Source organism: Ctenocephalides felis, unplaced genomic scaffold, assembly GCF_003426905.1.
Source record: "Ctenocephalides felis isolate EL2017-DRISC unplaced genomic scaffold, ASM342690v1 CF-g0.4_SCAFFOLD_01604, whole genome shotgun sequence".
In the NCBI taxonomy this organism is placed as follows: Eukaryota; Metazoa; Arthropoda; class Insecta; order Siphonaptera; family Pulicidae; genus Ctenocephalides; species Ctenocephalides felis.
Window position 1 is genome coordinate 45,990,925 of NW_020537758.1, and position 12,982 is coordinate 46,003,906.

At 26.5% G+C, this 12,982-nt stretch overlaps 4 protein-coding genes across 4 annotated transcripts; 2 read left to right on the forward strand and 2 right to left on the reverse strand.

The window, feature by feature from the left end:
- Positions 1-5,717: 5,717 nt before the first annotated feature.
- On the forward strand, positions 5,718-8,425 carry LOC113373835. Its single transcript, XM_026614109.1, has 8 exons — positions 5,718-5,759; positions 5,826-5,900; positions 6,622-6,788; positions 7,054-7,264; positions 7,337-7,453; positions 7,601-7,813; positions 7,887-8,102; positions 8,174-8,425. Exons 1-8 carry the CDS (start codon positions 5,718-5,720, stop codon positions 8,423-8,425), a joined length of 1,293 nt encoding a protein of 430 aa, XP_026469894.1.
- A 144-nt stretch (positions 8,426-8,569) lies between these two features.
- On the reverse strand, positions 8,570-9,183 carry LOC113373836 (M-phase phosphoprotein 6-like). Its single transcript, XM_026614110.1, has one exon. The coding sequence runs from the start codon at positions 9,047-9,049 to the stop codon at positions 8,570-8,572; it is 480 nt and encodes a 159-aa protein (XP_026469895.1). The 5' UTR covers positions 9,050-9,183.
- A 272-nt stretch (positions 9,184-9,455) lies between these two features.
- LOC113373837 (protein crossbronx homolog) lies at positions 9,456-10,834 on the forward strand. The gene is made up of 5 exons (XM_026614111.1): positions 9,456-9,539; positions 9,618-9,718; positions 9,796-9,860; positions 10,097-10,197; positions 10,349-10,834. The coding sequence occupies exons 1-5, from the start codon at positions 9,516-9,518 to the stop codon at positions 10,832-10,834; spliced, it is 777 nt and encodes a 258-aa protein (XP_026469896.1). The 5' UTR covers positions 9,456-9,515.
- A 764-nt stretch (positions 10,835-11,598) lies between these two features.
- LOC113372417 (UPF0598 protein CG30010-like) lies at positions 11,599-12,491 on the reverse strand. Its single transcript, XM_026612742.1, has 2 exons — positions 12,194-12,491; positions 11,599-12,090 (listed from the first exon to the last, which is right to left on the reverse strand). The coding sequence occupies exons 1-2, from the start codon at positions 12,344-12,346 to the stop codon at positions 11,599-11,601; spliced, it is 645 nt and encodes a 214-aa protein (XP_026468527.1). The 5' UTR covers positions 12,347-12,491.
- Positions 12,492-12,982: the final 491 nt, after the last annotated feature.

Below are 12,982 nucleotides of genomic sequence, written 5' to 3' on the forward strand. Positions count from 1 at the left end.
ATTCTAGCAGATTCACTACTTTAGTACAAACTATTTTCAAAAAACTCACGATTTTATAAAAACTTTTTTTTCCAATTTGCGCGGCCGCGCAATCTTTAAACATTCATAACTTTGTCAATTTTTGTGTGAAAGAAAAATAATAAAAAACAATAATAAGCCAAAAAGATCCCTTTGATTTTTATCTATATGCTTTTATACGTATCTTTTATTCTTTTTGAGATATAATGAAAATAATTTCGATTTTTAAAAAAAATGGAGAAAAAAGTTTTTATAAAATCGTGAGTTTTCTGCAAATAGTTTATACTAAAGTAGTGAATCTGCTAGGATCTATCAAGATGTCTATAATGAAGTGAATTCTAGATGGAATATGAATTACTTTAATTCTGGTGGAAATGGCGCTCATTAAACCATATGATTTAAAAGAAAAAAACTTCGTATATGCATCTTATTTGCATGATAGCTCACTCATTTTACACGCAAAAAACTTATAACAGCACTCATTTTAAAGCTTATGTTGAACACTATAAAACTCAATTTCACCGAAATGCATAAAATATAAAACCTCGACGCTAGATGGCTTCAAATACAACAATTAAATCTTGAACGACATAAAAAACGACTTTGCTATTTCAAATCTTGCTTAATATTTTTCCTAGAACACTTTATGTAATACCGATTTATTAAGATTTTTATTGACATTATTTTGTTCATTACATGATTTTCGTTAAAATGTATATTTTAGGAGATATTTGCAAAAAAACGAAGAAAAGCGCCAAAAATATATGAATCTTTAGTGGTCTGTAACTTGAAAAGTATTAGTTTTTTTGGAAAACTGTAAAAGACATTTTATTCTTATAATTAGTTTTTCTATCGATTTCCGACGTTATTTTGAAAAAATGTAATTACGCAATTGAGAAGGGGCGTCATCCCCCCGGGGGGTGATGGCGCAACCCGAATTGTTTTCACTTTTGAAATTAAAGATAAGATGAACCTAATTCCAAAATTTCATTCAATTCGGAGCACTGTAAAAAAATTCAGAGGTTATACCTTTTTTTCCTCTCCGTTTACTGCACTATAGGAAGATTAATAAAAACTTTCGTAGAAAAACAAAATAAAGGCTTCAAATTATAGTCACAGATATTATTCTTACTAAAAATATACAAAATATTGAATGATCACGATTTATTCTGTTTGTCTTCTTATATAATCTCACTTGTTTTATTTGAAACTAGAGGCTTGACTGTTTCGGCATTTCATGAATACAGTAAAAGTTCCTTATTCGCGCTTTCTTCATTTGCGTTTTCGCTATTCGCGGCCAAAAAAGTTGCGACCCAACTCCCATATTCGCGGCTAAAAATTTCGTTATTCGCGGATTTCGACATGTATCGAACCCAAAATTCTTCGTAAATGTCATCATTTTGAACAAAAAAAACAAAAAACATTATCAAAAAACGGCAAAAAGTTTGCCAATTTTGGAACGTATTCTCTATAATCCCTATATAAAATGCCATTCTGTATTTGCTGATTCTTTCGCGGTATACGGAACGTATAAGAAAAAACAAAAATATTTCGAACCGACTTTCTTTTACTGCTTCAAATGTGTGAACATAATCAACACAATCGTGAAATTGTCAATTTTGCAAAAAATATGTGTTACTCGATTCCTTAATAACTTATAATACTAACGATTAGTAAAGATGGATTTGAACTCACCAATTTATCCGCAACGTGGTCAAGTGGTTAAGAGCTCAGCTCACAAATACAGAGGTTTGCCGGATCAAATCCCGGTCGAACGCACTACGCAAACTGCATGCAAAAGTAAATTTATGTAGACCCGAATAGGTTCAGGAATAAAGAAAATGTGTTAGTTTACAGAACATTTAATAGTAAAAAAAAACTTACCAGAAGAGTATTCTTAAGCAAACCACACACTGACGACGATATGATCATGACTGATTCTCTGGCCAAAAACTCCGGCCCTTTACTTACTTTGCGACAAAAATATAACCTTTACCTACAGTCGACATCTAAGAGAGGAACATATCATTACCGCAGTTTACATCAATGGTTTCCAACCCTTTTTGCACCGAACCCCCCTGCTCTAATAAAAAAACTGTCGCGCCCCCTTATTTTTTTCAACAGTTTAATTGTATAAATACTACAGCTATAAATTAATATGCAATATTATGTAAAAATATGCATAAAAATTAATATTTTTTGTTTATTTTTCAATATCGTTTTCAAATCGTTGAATTCTTTTCGATAATAGTATACTGGAAGCTGATGTACGCGCCCCCCTTAGAGCAGCCTGGCAACCCCCTGAGGGATCGCGCCCCACAGGTTGGAAACAGCTGGTTTACATGTTAAATATAAGTTAATAAAAATAGAAATAATAAATAATTTAAATATGTATTAAAATAGAAAATGTTTTACCAAATTGAGTATTATTTTAATTGTGAAAACCACTGTAATAACCTGTTAACAACAACTACGTTTCTGTATAATACAGATGTCCAGAACAGCTTTACAAAAAAATTATTATGTCGCATATCATAAATAATCAATTAGTTACATTATCATCAGAACAATCAAACTATATAATACTCATTCATACCATAGTCAAAATGCTTGTAAATAAATCTTCATATATTTATTATACGTTGAGAAACTCATTACATTTTTATATATAATTTGTAATAATTCATGATGCTTATATTAAATAATTATTAGAATAATTATTAATAATTTATATGCAATAAATTCGGACAGGCAAGTATAACAAACTGTACTTTACTACAACTCTAAATACATTAGTCTGATTTTAAAAATCCTAATAAATTTAATTAAAATTTCAACAATAATTAAGAATAACTGATATAAAATATGTGATAATATATATTTAACAAAAAAGGTTAACTGTTGCTTATGAAAAATACGAAACATCTGATGCAATTAACTAAATACCAATTTATTCTTCTGAACATAGATCAATCATTTGAATTTAATTGTAGCACTTGATAGAAAAAAAGTAAATATGAATTCAAATCAATAATTAATATAAGTAACTATGCGAATGCAATAAGTTTAAGTTAAAGAAAATATTGGAATCATTCGATCAAATTCATCAATCATATATATTTTCAACAAAAGAAATTTAATCCATATGTTCATTTTGAGTGAAAAGTAGTATAAAAGTACCTTTAATTAATTATGAACAATGTCATGTACACAAAAATAATTCAATATATATATGTATATATATATATATATATATATACTTTTTTCCTAATTATTAAAGACATTAGAAAAGATAGTTATTTATTAAATAAATAATTGGGTATTGTCATATCGAAACATCTAATCACATTCATATATAAATTTAAATCAAATATAGTTTCTATTTTATATGTAAATATAAATCAAACATACATTTTTAACGATGGCTGCAACAAATTACCCAAAATATAAACATTTTTCAAAACAACTATTTATGTTTATATGTAAATCAGTTAGATCAAAAAAATATTAAATGTTGAAATCCTAATATTAAATATAAATATTTTAGACTAATTATATCTATATCATTATTTTTTAAATATGTATCTTTAAAATTATCAATCTTTATTAAAGTAGTTTTTATACCAAATGACAATAAATGATTGGATGCTTATCAATAATGCTTGACTTCTTAAATTTGCTTTTATTGTTTAAAAGACATGGCATTACATTGCTTTGATATATTAACATTTTGAATGTCTTGTTTACAAAAGGTCTAATTCATACATTTCATATAAAGCAAAAATCATTACGATTTCTTATGCAAGGTAAAATATCATATATCAGTTTGAAAACTACTGGTCCATCTCAAGAAAATGTTTTAATAGTTTTACAAACCTAGTTTATTTATTTATTGATTATCCTTTATGTATTTTATTATCCTGGTGCCCATTGCATTTGATGTCCTCCCATTACATAAAGATGCAAATGATAGATCGATTGTGCTCCATCACGCCCATCTAAGCCTTGTTCCTTAGCTAAGTACTTTACGTGTAACTAATATGAGATGACCTGGTGATAAACAATAATGAATATTGTGTATACATTAATGAGACGTCCTGATAATAAACAACAAATAATGCCTGGTACCTTGGCTGACGCATATATAAACAATTAATATTTGTATGTGTAATATCAATTTGAATTAGTTTTACAAACCTAATAGTATGTCACTGCCATCATCAGTTGCCTTTGACATTAACATATTATAATTTATTATATTATTATTGTCTAAAGTGTAATTCGATGAAGAATTAATATGTTTTTAGTATGGTTGAAAGGACTGCCTAGCTGTCAATAACTTGAAAATAATGAATATTATTAGAGGTAATGTTACAAAAAATTTAAATCAATATTATCAATAAATAATTTGTAGAAATTGTTTCTAACCTGTTTGGTTCTGTTTTAGATACATTTACAAACAGAAAGCAGCAAAATGGTTTCAATTTGATAAACAAAGATTGCCAAAAATTTTACACAAGACTTATTTTCAATGGTTAAAATTATATAATCAAAATAAAACAGTTTTAATTCCATCCTGTTAAGTAGAAATTTGTTAGCATTGTTAATTTTTGTATTAGTTTAATCAAATTTTTAAAATTCAAATTTATATTTTGTAGTTTTGTAATTTTAGATATATATTATGTAAATTTTGTAAATTCTTAATCAAAATATGAAATAAAATTAATATAAAAAATAGTTTTTATATTTACAGCAAATTCTATTAAATTTTTAAGTAACATCAAAGACACCCACACGTTAATTTAGTAATTTAGAAACGTAACAAAAACGAAATCGTTACGTGTTCGCGCAATTTGGAAACGTAACAAAAACAGGCCGTTACGTTTTTGAGGCAGAAATAGAAACGTCTGTGTGCCTCCTAGGTTACGTAACCGTTATGTTAGACGTAACATCTTTTACGTTACATGAACGTTTTAATTACGTTTTGTGGTTTACTGGGTATAATGCGTTTTTATTATGTTATTATAATTATGTTTACTTATCTATTATATATTGCATAATTACGATCAATATGCTTTTGGTCGTGATGCAATTAATGTTTGCAACCAAATGCAATTTTTTGAAAATCTAAAAACTTATTGTTTTAAGTCAAAATTATTAGAAAAATTATAAATCACAAAAAATATTTGTTGGTAGCTGTACTAGCTAAGTATACATACAAACATAGATAAAAGAAGAGTATACAAATTTCACATATGTTACTGGAGATAAAGAATATAGCAGGGTTATCGGTATTATTTATTCTTTACTCATTCATCAACATTATAAAAATAAACTTCGACATATTATTCTGGAAAAATTATGTGAAGAAATTATACGTTAATGAATTTTTAATAGTATAGAAAATTTATAAAATGTTGACTCACTTTCTAATAAATTTCTAATATTTATTTAAAATTGAACATTTTATAAGTTAAAGATTATTAATAAAATTATTTTATTTATTTAAATATAATAATTGCATTTGAGAATCACTGTGAGTGATCTGTGAATGTTAAATTATGTATTTATGATCAGTGAGTGTTTGTGAAACTTTAACAAAATTTTAGTGTTATGTTTATTAAAAAAGTAACAAGAACATGAAACATTTGAAACGTGACCGCTCAACAGTATACGAATCAAATGTTATACATTTCTAAATGGATTCAAATACTTCGGAAACTACTAGTATATTATCAGAAGTAAATATAGACAAAACATAAATTTATCTCAATAATAAGATAATTCACATTATATTATCTTTCAAGACACATCAAAGTGTACGAACTCCAGATTCCGAAAGTCACAACACGTCTGCAGTCTTAGATTATTGCAAATGCAAGGTAAAAAAATATTTAAGTACTGTCAAAAATTTTAATATCTTGTTTATTAAAAATATTTATCCGCTAGTAAACAAATTAAATTCAAACCAAATAAATTGGTTGAAAAGTTATTATTGAACATTAATATTTATTATTGGCTCAAAAAAATAATTAAAATTGAATATTTTTTATAAAATTAAAAAATAGTGTATTTATATAAATTGTGTAAATTTAGGAAAAAATATCTTGAAAAAAATGCAGTAAAATAATAGTTGGAAATATTCACAAAATCTATAGAAAATACACAATTTTTTAGTTTTATAAAAAATATTCAATTTTAATTATTTTTAAAAATTATTAAATTTATTTTAAAAAATATCTATAGATATCAATAATGAATAAATTTATCGCTTTTTTATTATATTATCTCAAAGTAATATATAATATATATTTTATAATTATTATAAAACCTCTCTCCGTTCTATAATTTTTCGCTCTCTTCTCACTATATTAATTTCTATTATGAACGTGAAATAATTCAATTTCAAGTTCCACAATTTCTATATCAACATCATACTGATTGTCCGTTGCTTTGTCTAGCCTCATCAGTTATTATCACAATATTTATTCTTTTGCACATGGAGGTCATTGCCATGGACAACAGGAACAATAAATACAATTATATTGAGCCAAAAACGTATTTAAAAAAAATCAAAAATTAAATTAAACGTACATTTTTAAGCTATTACTGCCGTATGCTTGCATTCTTGGATTGATGGGCCTAAGGCCTATGTCAATAGAAAGATCTGCTACTTGGAGCCCTACATCGTTGTTAGGACATACACAGACTGCATTTATTGGTATTTCTCTATTATTTGGCTACTTTATTCAATTTGCTACTTGTTTTAGGTAAGTGAACTTATTATATATTATTATAACATTCAAAATATGAATAAATCGCCGAAAAATATTTATTATATAAATTAAACTCACCTTTGTTTACTATAGCACGTGGGCGTTTTTTAAATATTTCGGCTCCTGAAAACCGTTAGAGCGGATGTACACGTTAGAATCTAAATCGATTTTATGACTTTTCTTCTATTTAGATATTAATTCTGATGACTAATGTTAACAATTTAATAATCCATTACTATTAATACCTTATGGTTTCCAGACGAGATAGAGGATATTGTTTGAGAAATAATAACTCATCTTCAGACATTTTAGTAAAATCATCACAATGGCCAAATGATGAAAGAATTTGTAATGCAAGTATATTATTTAGCTACGTAATTCCTGGCTTATTGCATTTTTTTGGATACATATATTCTGTTATTATATTTCGAATTTCTGACAATGAACATTTGCAACACTTGATAGAACGGGTATAAAATTTAATATAAGATTAGATGTATCACATAAAAAACTGAGAAATTTAGGAAAGTGTTTTTTTTAAGGTCTTTATATTATCATCAAGTCCTGGAGAATTGACAAAAAATCCCAAAAAAATACTACGAGTATTATGGAGTTTTATAATATTCGGTTTGCTTTGGACACTTTGCTCTTGTATGACTGTAAATTGGATGACAATTAAGGAAGACCATATTTGGCTAAAGTGGATTAATTCTTGGTTTGAACAAAACACTTTTTATTATTATTATCATAAATTGAGCAATGTTGACTACAAATTTCACATTTTTCTAATTTGTTATTTAAAACAGGTAGAAATTACCATAGTAGGTTTTATTTTTAGGCCTTCCATGTTTAAGACCATTCTAAAAGCTTTAGTTATATACACTACTTTATGCCAAGATGCAGTTCAAGCTACGGTAATAGCTTGTTATTGTATTCAAGTGCAACTACTCAAATATCAATTACAGTTTTTGCGAGAAAGACTCGTCCAAAGAACAATCCAACCACTTGATTGGATGAGGGCAAGTCTTCGAATTTTAATCAAACATTAATGTATAAATTGTAATCTATAATAATATATGATATTTATTTTAGGAAATAAGTGAATTTCGTCTATTGTTAAGACATCTAAATGAAAAAGTGTCGCCAGCAATAGGACTTTTTACAATCGTCAATGTTTCATGGACTTGCTCAGGTCTAATATGGTTGTTAAATTATGATAACATTGAAAGTAGCAAGCTTTGCCATATAACAGCTCACATAATAAATGTTTTTTTGTGGCTGGTGATAACAGCTGCACCTTTTATTCAAGTAAAAACATTGCAAAATGAATTAAAACAGAATAAAATATTCTAATTAAATAATGATTTTTAAATTTACAGGCTGCTAGATTGACAACAACCTGTGTTTCGCTGAAAAGTGTAGGACATGAAATTGTAGTAAGACCTTTTGTACATATGGACACATCACATGAAGATCTACACACAGTTTTGCTTTATACATCAACTTTAAGTATAAGTGCCAAATTATTTAGGATACCCGTGACGCCCCGTTATCTATGTTTTATAATATCTATGACCTCAGTTATTACACTAATTTTGGGAATGTGTCATTTTTTGCAATTTAGCCCATAAGTGAAACAGTTAAGACATATTTAAGTGTGCATATCAATAACTACAAATTTGTAACTCTAGCTAGAATATAAATTTATTCTACAAAAATATTATGCAATATATGATTACAACTATTATTTCATAACATATCAGTTTTAAAATTAATTACTTATATAAATTATCATAATTTGGTTTGAGAAACTTTGAAGGTGTATTCCTTTGTTCAGTGTTTTTTCGCTTTATATTATACTTTGAATATGTTCTAGATTCATTATTTCCCCGCTGTCCCGTCTTGTCTATATAATATTTTGTCATCTCTTTATCTGTAACATCTGCCTCATCTTTTGGTGTTTCTTTGGCAGCCTTTTCTAATTCTTCGAGTTCAAGAATTCTTTCAATTTCAGGATTCATACCTTTGTATGATAGTCTACCAATAAGTAAGTCTTCACATATGGCAAAACTTGTTTCTTCTATATATTGTGATCCTTTGTTGTGTCTCATTTTGTCTGTAATTTCATTGCTATACATATTCCTACCTTCCTCATCTTCTTGCTCCTGTTGAAACTTTTCTTTTGTTCTTTTCATGAATTTCATTTCCAAAATTGATTTGGAAAGTTTCCTTTTGTGATTTTCTCTAGAAGTCATTTTGGTAATTGTGTTTTTCACTTTATAATTAAAAAGTCTTAAATTTTGACAATGAGTAGTAAGAGGTTATATATTTACTAGTGGCATGGCATATAGGTTATATTATATGTTCATGTGAAGTACGATCGAAGTAACTGTCACAATAGATCGACCATAGATGTTTTTGAATGGCTCATTCGAGATAATCAAAACTGAATATTGAAGTAAAATTTCATTATATTAATTGTCAGCGTGAATAAACTTCTAATTAATAAATAAACACTAATTAAACTTCACATTATTTAATTATCAATTCATATATGATCAATCGCAAAAAATTATCGCTCCGCCATCTTTTGCCAAGATCTGTCAAACATTTTGACATCTAATCATTGACAGCTCTCTTGACAGTTTGAAATTTTGACAGCTTTAATATTATTTTTAATTGCAAATTAAATTAACATAAATTTTAAATATTTATGAAAGAATGGATAAAAGTAGTGTGGTGGAGGTATATTTTGCAGATAATGTTTTAATGATGAATTTGTTATAATACATCCGTAAATAATATTTATAAATTCAATTGCAGACAAATGTAGATGATCCTCTAAATTCTAAAGAAAAAGAAAAATGTGATTCAAATGTACGAACACAGATCTTTCATAAGGAATATCAAATATTAGCTGAATAGTAAATATTAATTAATTTGTTTTACTTATTAAATGCTACATCTTTACATATTTATATTAAAAGTTATTTAATTTCAGCAAATTGATACAAAATGAAAATATTACGAATACATACGTTATTCCTTCCTTTGAAAGCTCATTTTGTAAGTAAAATCATGTAACCAAAAATAATATATACTTAATAATAAATAAATATAATAATACTTATAAATATATAAGTTTATCGATTCGAATAGTTTCTTCATAATTGAAAGAATATATAATTATAAGAAAAGAGAAACCTTAAATTTTTAGTTAGTTTTAACTTTTTTTCTTTATTTAATATAATGAGTTAATATATAAATAGTTTCATTCAAATAAATCTATAAATTTTTTACAGTGTGGTTTGGAGTTATATTTTTACATGAAGGATTTTATGCAGAAGCTGTATTTAGATTTAATATAATAATACCAGAAACATTTCCTGATGGTGGGGTCCCAGTAAGTAAATATTTGAAATAATTAACTATTTGAATAAATGAAATTTTTGTTTTCACATAATCTGCCATACATCTGAAATTTCTAACGCTTTTAAATTTAAAAATCATTTATATATTTCTTGTATAAATCTAAAAAAATATATGGTTTTTAGACTGTGATATTCCAAAATAAAGTATACCACCCACACATCAATGAAAATACTGGCGTGTTAGATCTCTCTATAGGATTTTCCAATTGGAAATTTTCGGATAATCACATTTGGCAACTGTTAAAGTATATAAAATGGGTATTCCATAATGCAGATGCCAATCCCAGAAATGAAATTTTAAATAAAGAAGCTTTTGAATTATTACACAGCAACAGATCAGAATTTACAGATAAAGTAAAATTATGTGTGCAGGCAAGTATAGAAGCCATATATGATCCACCACCTACTACTGATAAACATTATATAGCATTTGAAAAATACAATGAAGCAATACATGAGCCATTACGAGAGATGCTTAGGAATGATGAAAGCAAATCATTACCAGGGACGTTAACAGACAATAGATCTAGCGGTAATTTAGGTCTGTCTTGGATTGAAAAAGGATCTTTCACACCTCTTTCTAAAAACAATTCAGATGAATCGACATAGCAGATAAAAAATATGAAATACAAATTATGAGATTTGCTGATTAAAAACAACTCATCTGATTTATTACATATCGGTTTTATAGAATTTTGTGAAGATTTATTTATTTGAAAAGTGTCCTTAACACTTTAGACAGTAAGTCTATTTTATTATTAATATTAGGTTTTCATGAAATGAGATATTAATTTAGTTGATAGAGTTTACAAATTTATTACAAATATTTTTAATTGCTCATGCAAAATATTCATCAACACTCTTCAAAAGCATTACAACAATCTTCAAAGAAGTAGTATAAGACTTAGATTAATTTCCATTAACTACAATTTAATTGAAATAATTGTTGTGAATATATAATTTATTTATCTAATCTTTAGATTCTAAAGCAATACTAGTTATAATTTTCAGGTTGTCATACGCTCAAATATTTTATTTGAGATTAGAGTATATTTTTGTAATATTTATTCAGAGACTATCATATGTGAATGATGTTAAAACAATTTATTTATATTAAATGTAAGTGCCTATAAAATTCTAATGCACTTTCAATTGTGCATTGGTAAGATATTTATATGATATTCTGCAATTGTAGACTACAATATTAGTAGTACAAATTTTTTTAAAAACAAACATTGTGTTCATTGATGCAATAAAAATCTGTAAGACCAATCTTTACAAAATTGTTTTATTTAAATTACAGATCAACTGTTAAGGATATTTTTCTATAAAATCACAGCATATTAATTCATTAATTCAACTATTCAACATAATTATGATTTCTCCATTATAGCTTTATACCATGATAAATCTAATTCATATCTTTTACCATCCCAAGTAAAATGTGTTGGAGGATTCTCTTCACCATTTTTAAATTCAAAGTATTTACTAAATTCTATTGCTAATTTAGATCGTATCAGTCCAATAGATCCTACTTTCTCATGGGCTGGATGATAAACACGTCCAGATTTTGGACACATGTATATTTTATTTGGTTCAAATTTCTCAGTTAATAAAGGTCCAGCATGAGCATAAGATAATAGATATTGCTTTTCTTGATTCTCTATCGGCAAGACATGAGTGTATACAATTGGAAGATCATCACATCTGACATAATTTTTTTCTCGGCCACAAAGAGAAAGGTATGGAAATTCTTTGTATCGGTCTGTGGTATTTTTTCTAAGTCGTTTGAAGAAAAATACTAAGAAATCTTTATCTTTGAAGCACGATGTGAAATTTTTCATTTTGGAATCATCAAGAAATAACTGTAAATTGTAATTGATTCTGGTCAATTAATCATTTATTTAAAAAAAACTTATTATATCATATAAATCTTATAATTAGGATAATGGAATATTAATTGGTTACCATTCCCTGATGATCAATGTAATAGAAATATTCTCTTAGATTGGGTGCTGGTTGTTGTCCTTGTACATAGGATACATGGCGCAAGATTTGAAATATTTTTTTCGATTCTCCAAATTCGATTTTCAAAAATAATTTATAGTTTTTCCATAACATATTGCACTACATTTATTTATGTATTATCTTAACCCTCTTAACCACATTTATTGACAGTGTTGACAATTGTGTTATGAGAACTTGTTTTGAGAAATTTTCCATTGCATCATGGACTTATCTTATATCAGATCATGGTTCACACCAATAGATGAAGAACGGATATAAGAATTCCAATATTGATAATATTTTTGATTATTAAAAATATGTACTTAAATTATTAGAAAATAATAATAGAAACTATAAAAATACTAGTTGAAGTAAATGCATACTAACAAAAAAGTTCTTATTATAAATAACTATTGTAAATGGTATGAAATAAATATGTTTAACAATTAAAAATATAAAAAACAACTATTTTTAAATATTTTTCATAGCTGATTTTAAGATGTGCAGTACTTAATATGATTTGCAGATAGAGCTACCTGATTTTCTATTTTAAGGTGAACTAACAGATACCATGCAGATACCCTGATATAACAAATAATTTGATTAAAAAAAGTACACATTTAGTATGTATGCTAAATTTTTCTAGCGATTTAATAATTTTTCTTTTGAATTGATTGATATAGAGTTCTAAAAGAAATATCTGCAACATTTATCGCCCTTTCACCATAATACTCAAATTACTTGATCGCA

Coding starts and splice junctions, on each gene's coding strand:
- LOC113373837 (XM_026614111.1), top strand. CDS start 9,516: ATGGATAAAAGTAGTGTGGTGGAG. Junction 9,540..9,617: donor ATAAAAGTAGTGTGGTGGAG/GTATATTTTGCA, acceptor ATTCAATTGCAG/ACAAATGTAGATGATCCTCT. Junction 9,861..10,096: donor TTCCTTTGAAAGCTCATTTT/GTAAGTAAAATC, acceptor AATTTTTTACAG/TGTGGTTTGGAGTTATATTT.
- LOC113373835 (XM_026614109.1), top strand. CDS start 5,718: ATGGATTCAAATACTTCGGAAACTACTAGTATATTATCAGAA. Junction 6,789..7,053: donor CAATTTGCTACTTGTTTTAG/GTAAGTGAACTT, acceptor TATGGTTTCCAG/ACGAGATAGAGGATATTGTT. Junction 7,265..7,336: donor TGCAACACTTGATAGAACGG/GTATAAAATTTA, acceptor GTTTTTTTTAAG/GTCTTTATATTATCATCAAG.
- LOC113372417 (XM_026612742.1), bottom strand. CDS start 12,346: ATGTTATGGAAAAACTATAAATTATTTTTGAAAATCGAATTTGGAGAA. Junction 12,091..12,193: donor ACATTGATCATCAGGGAATG/GTAACCAATTAA, acceptor TACAATTTACAG/TTATTTCTTGATGATTCCAA.
- LOC113373836 (XM_026614110.1), bottom strand. CDS start 9,049: ATGACTTCTAGAGAAAATCACAAAAGGAAACTTTCCAAATCAATTTTG.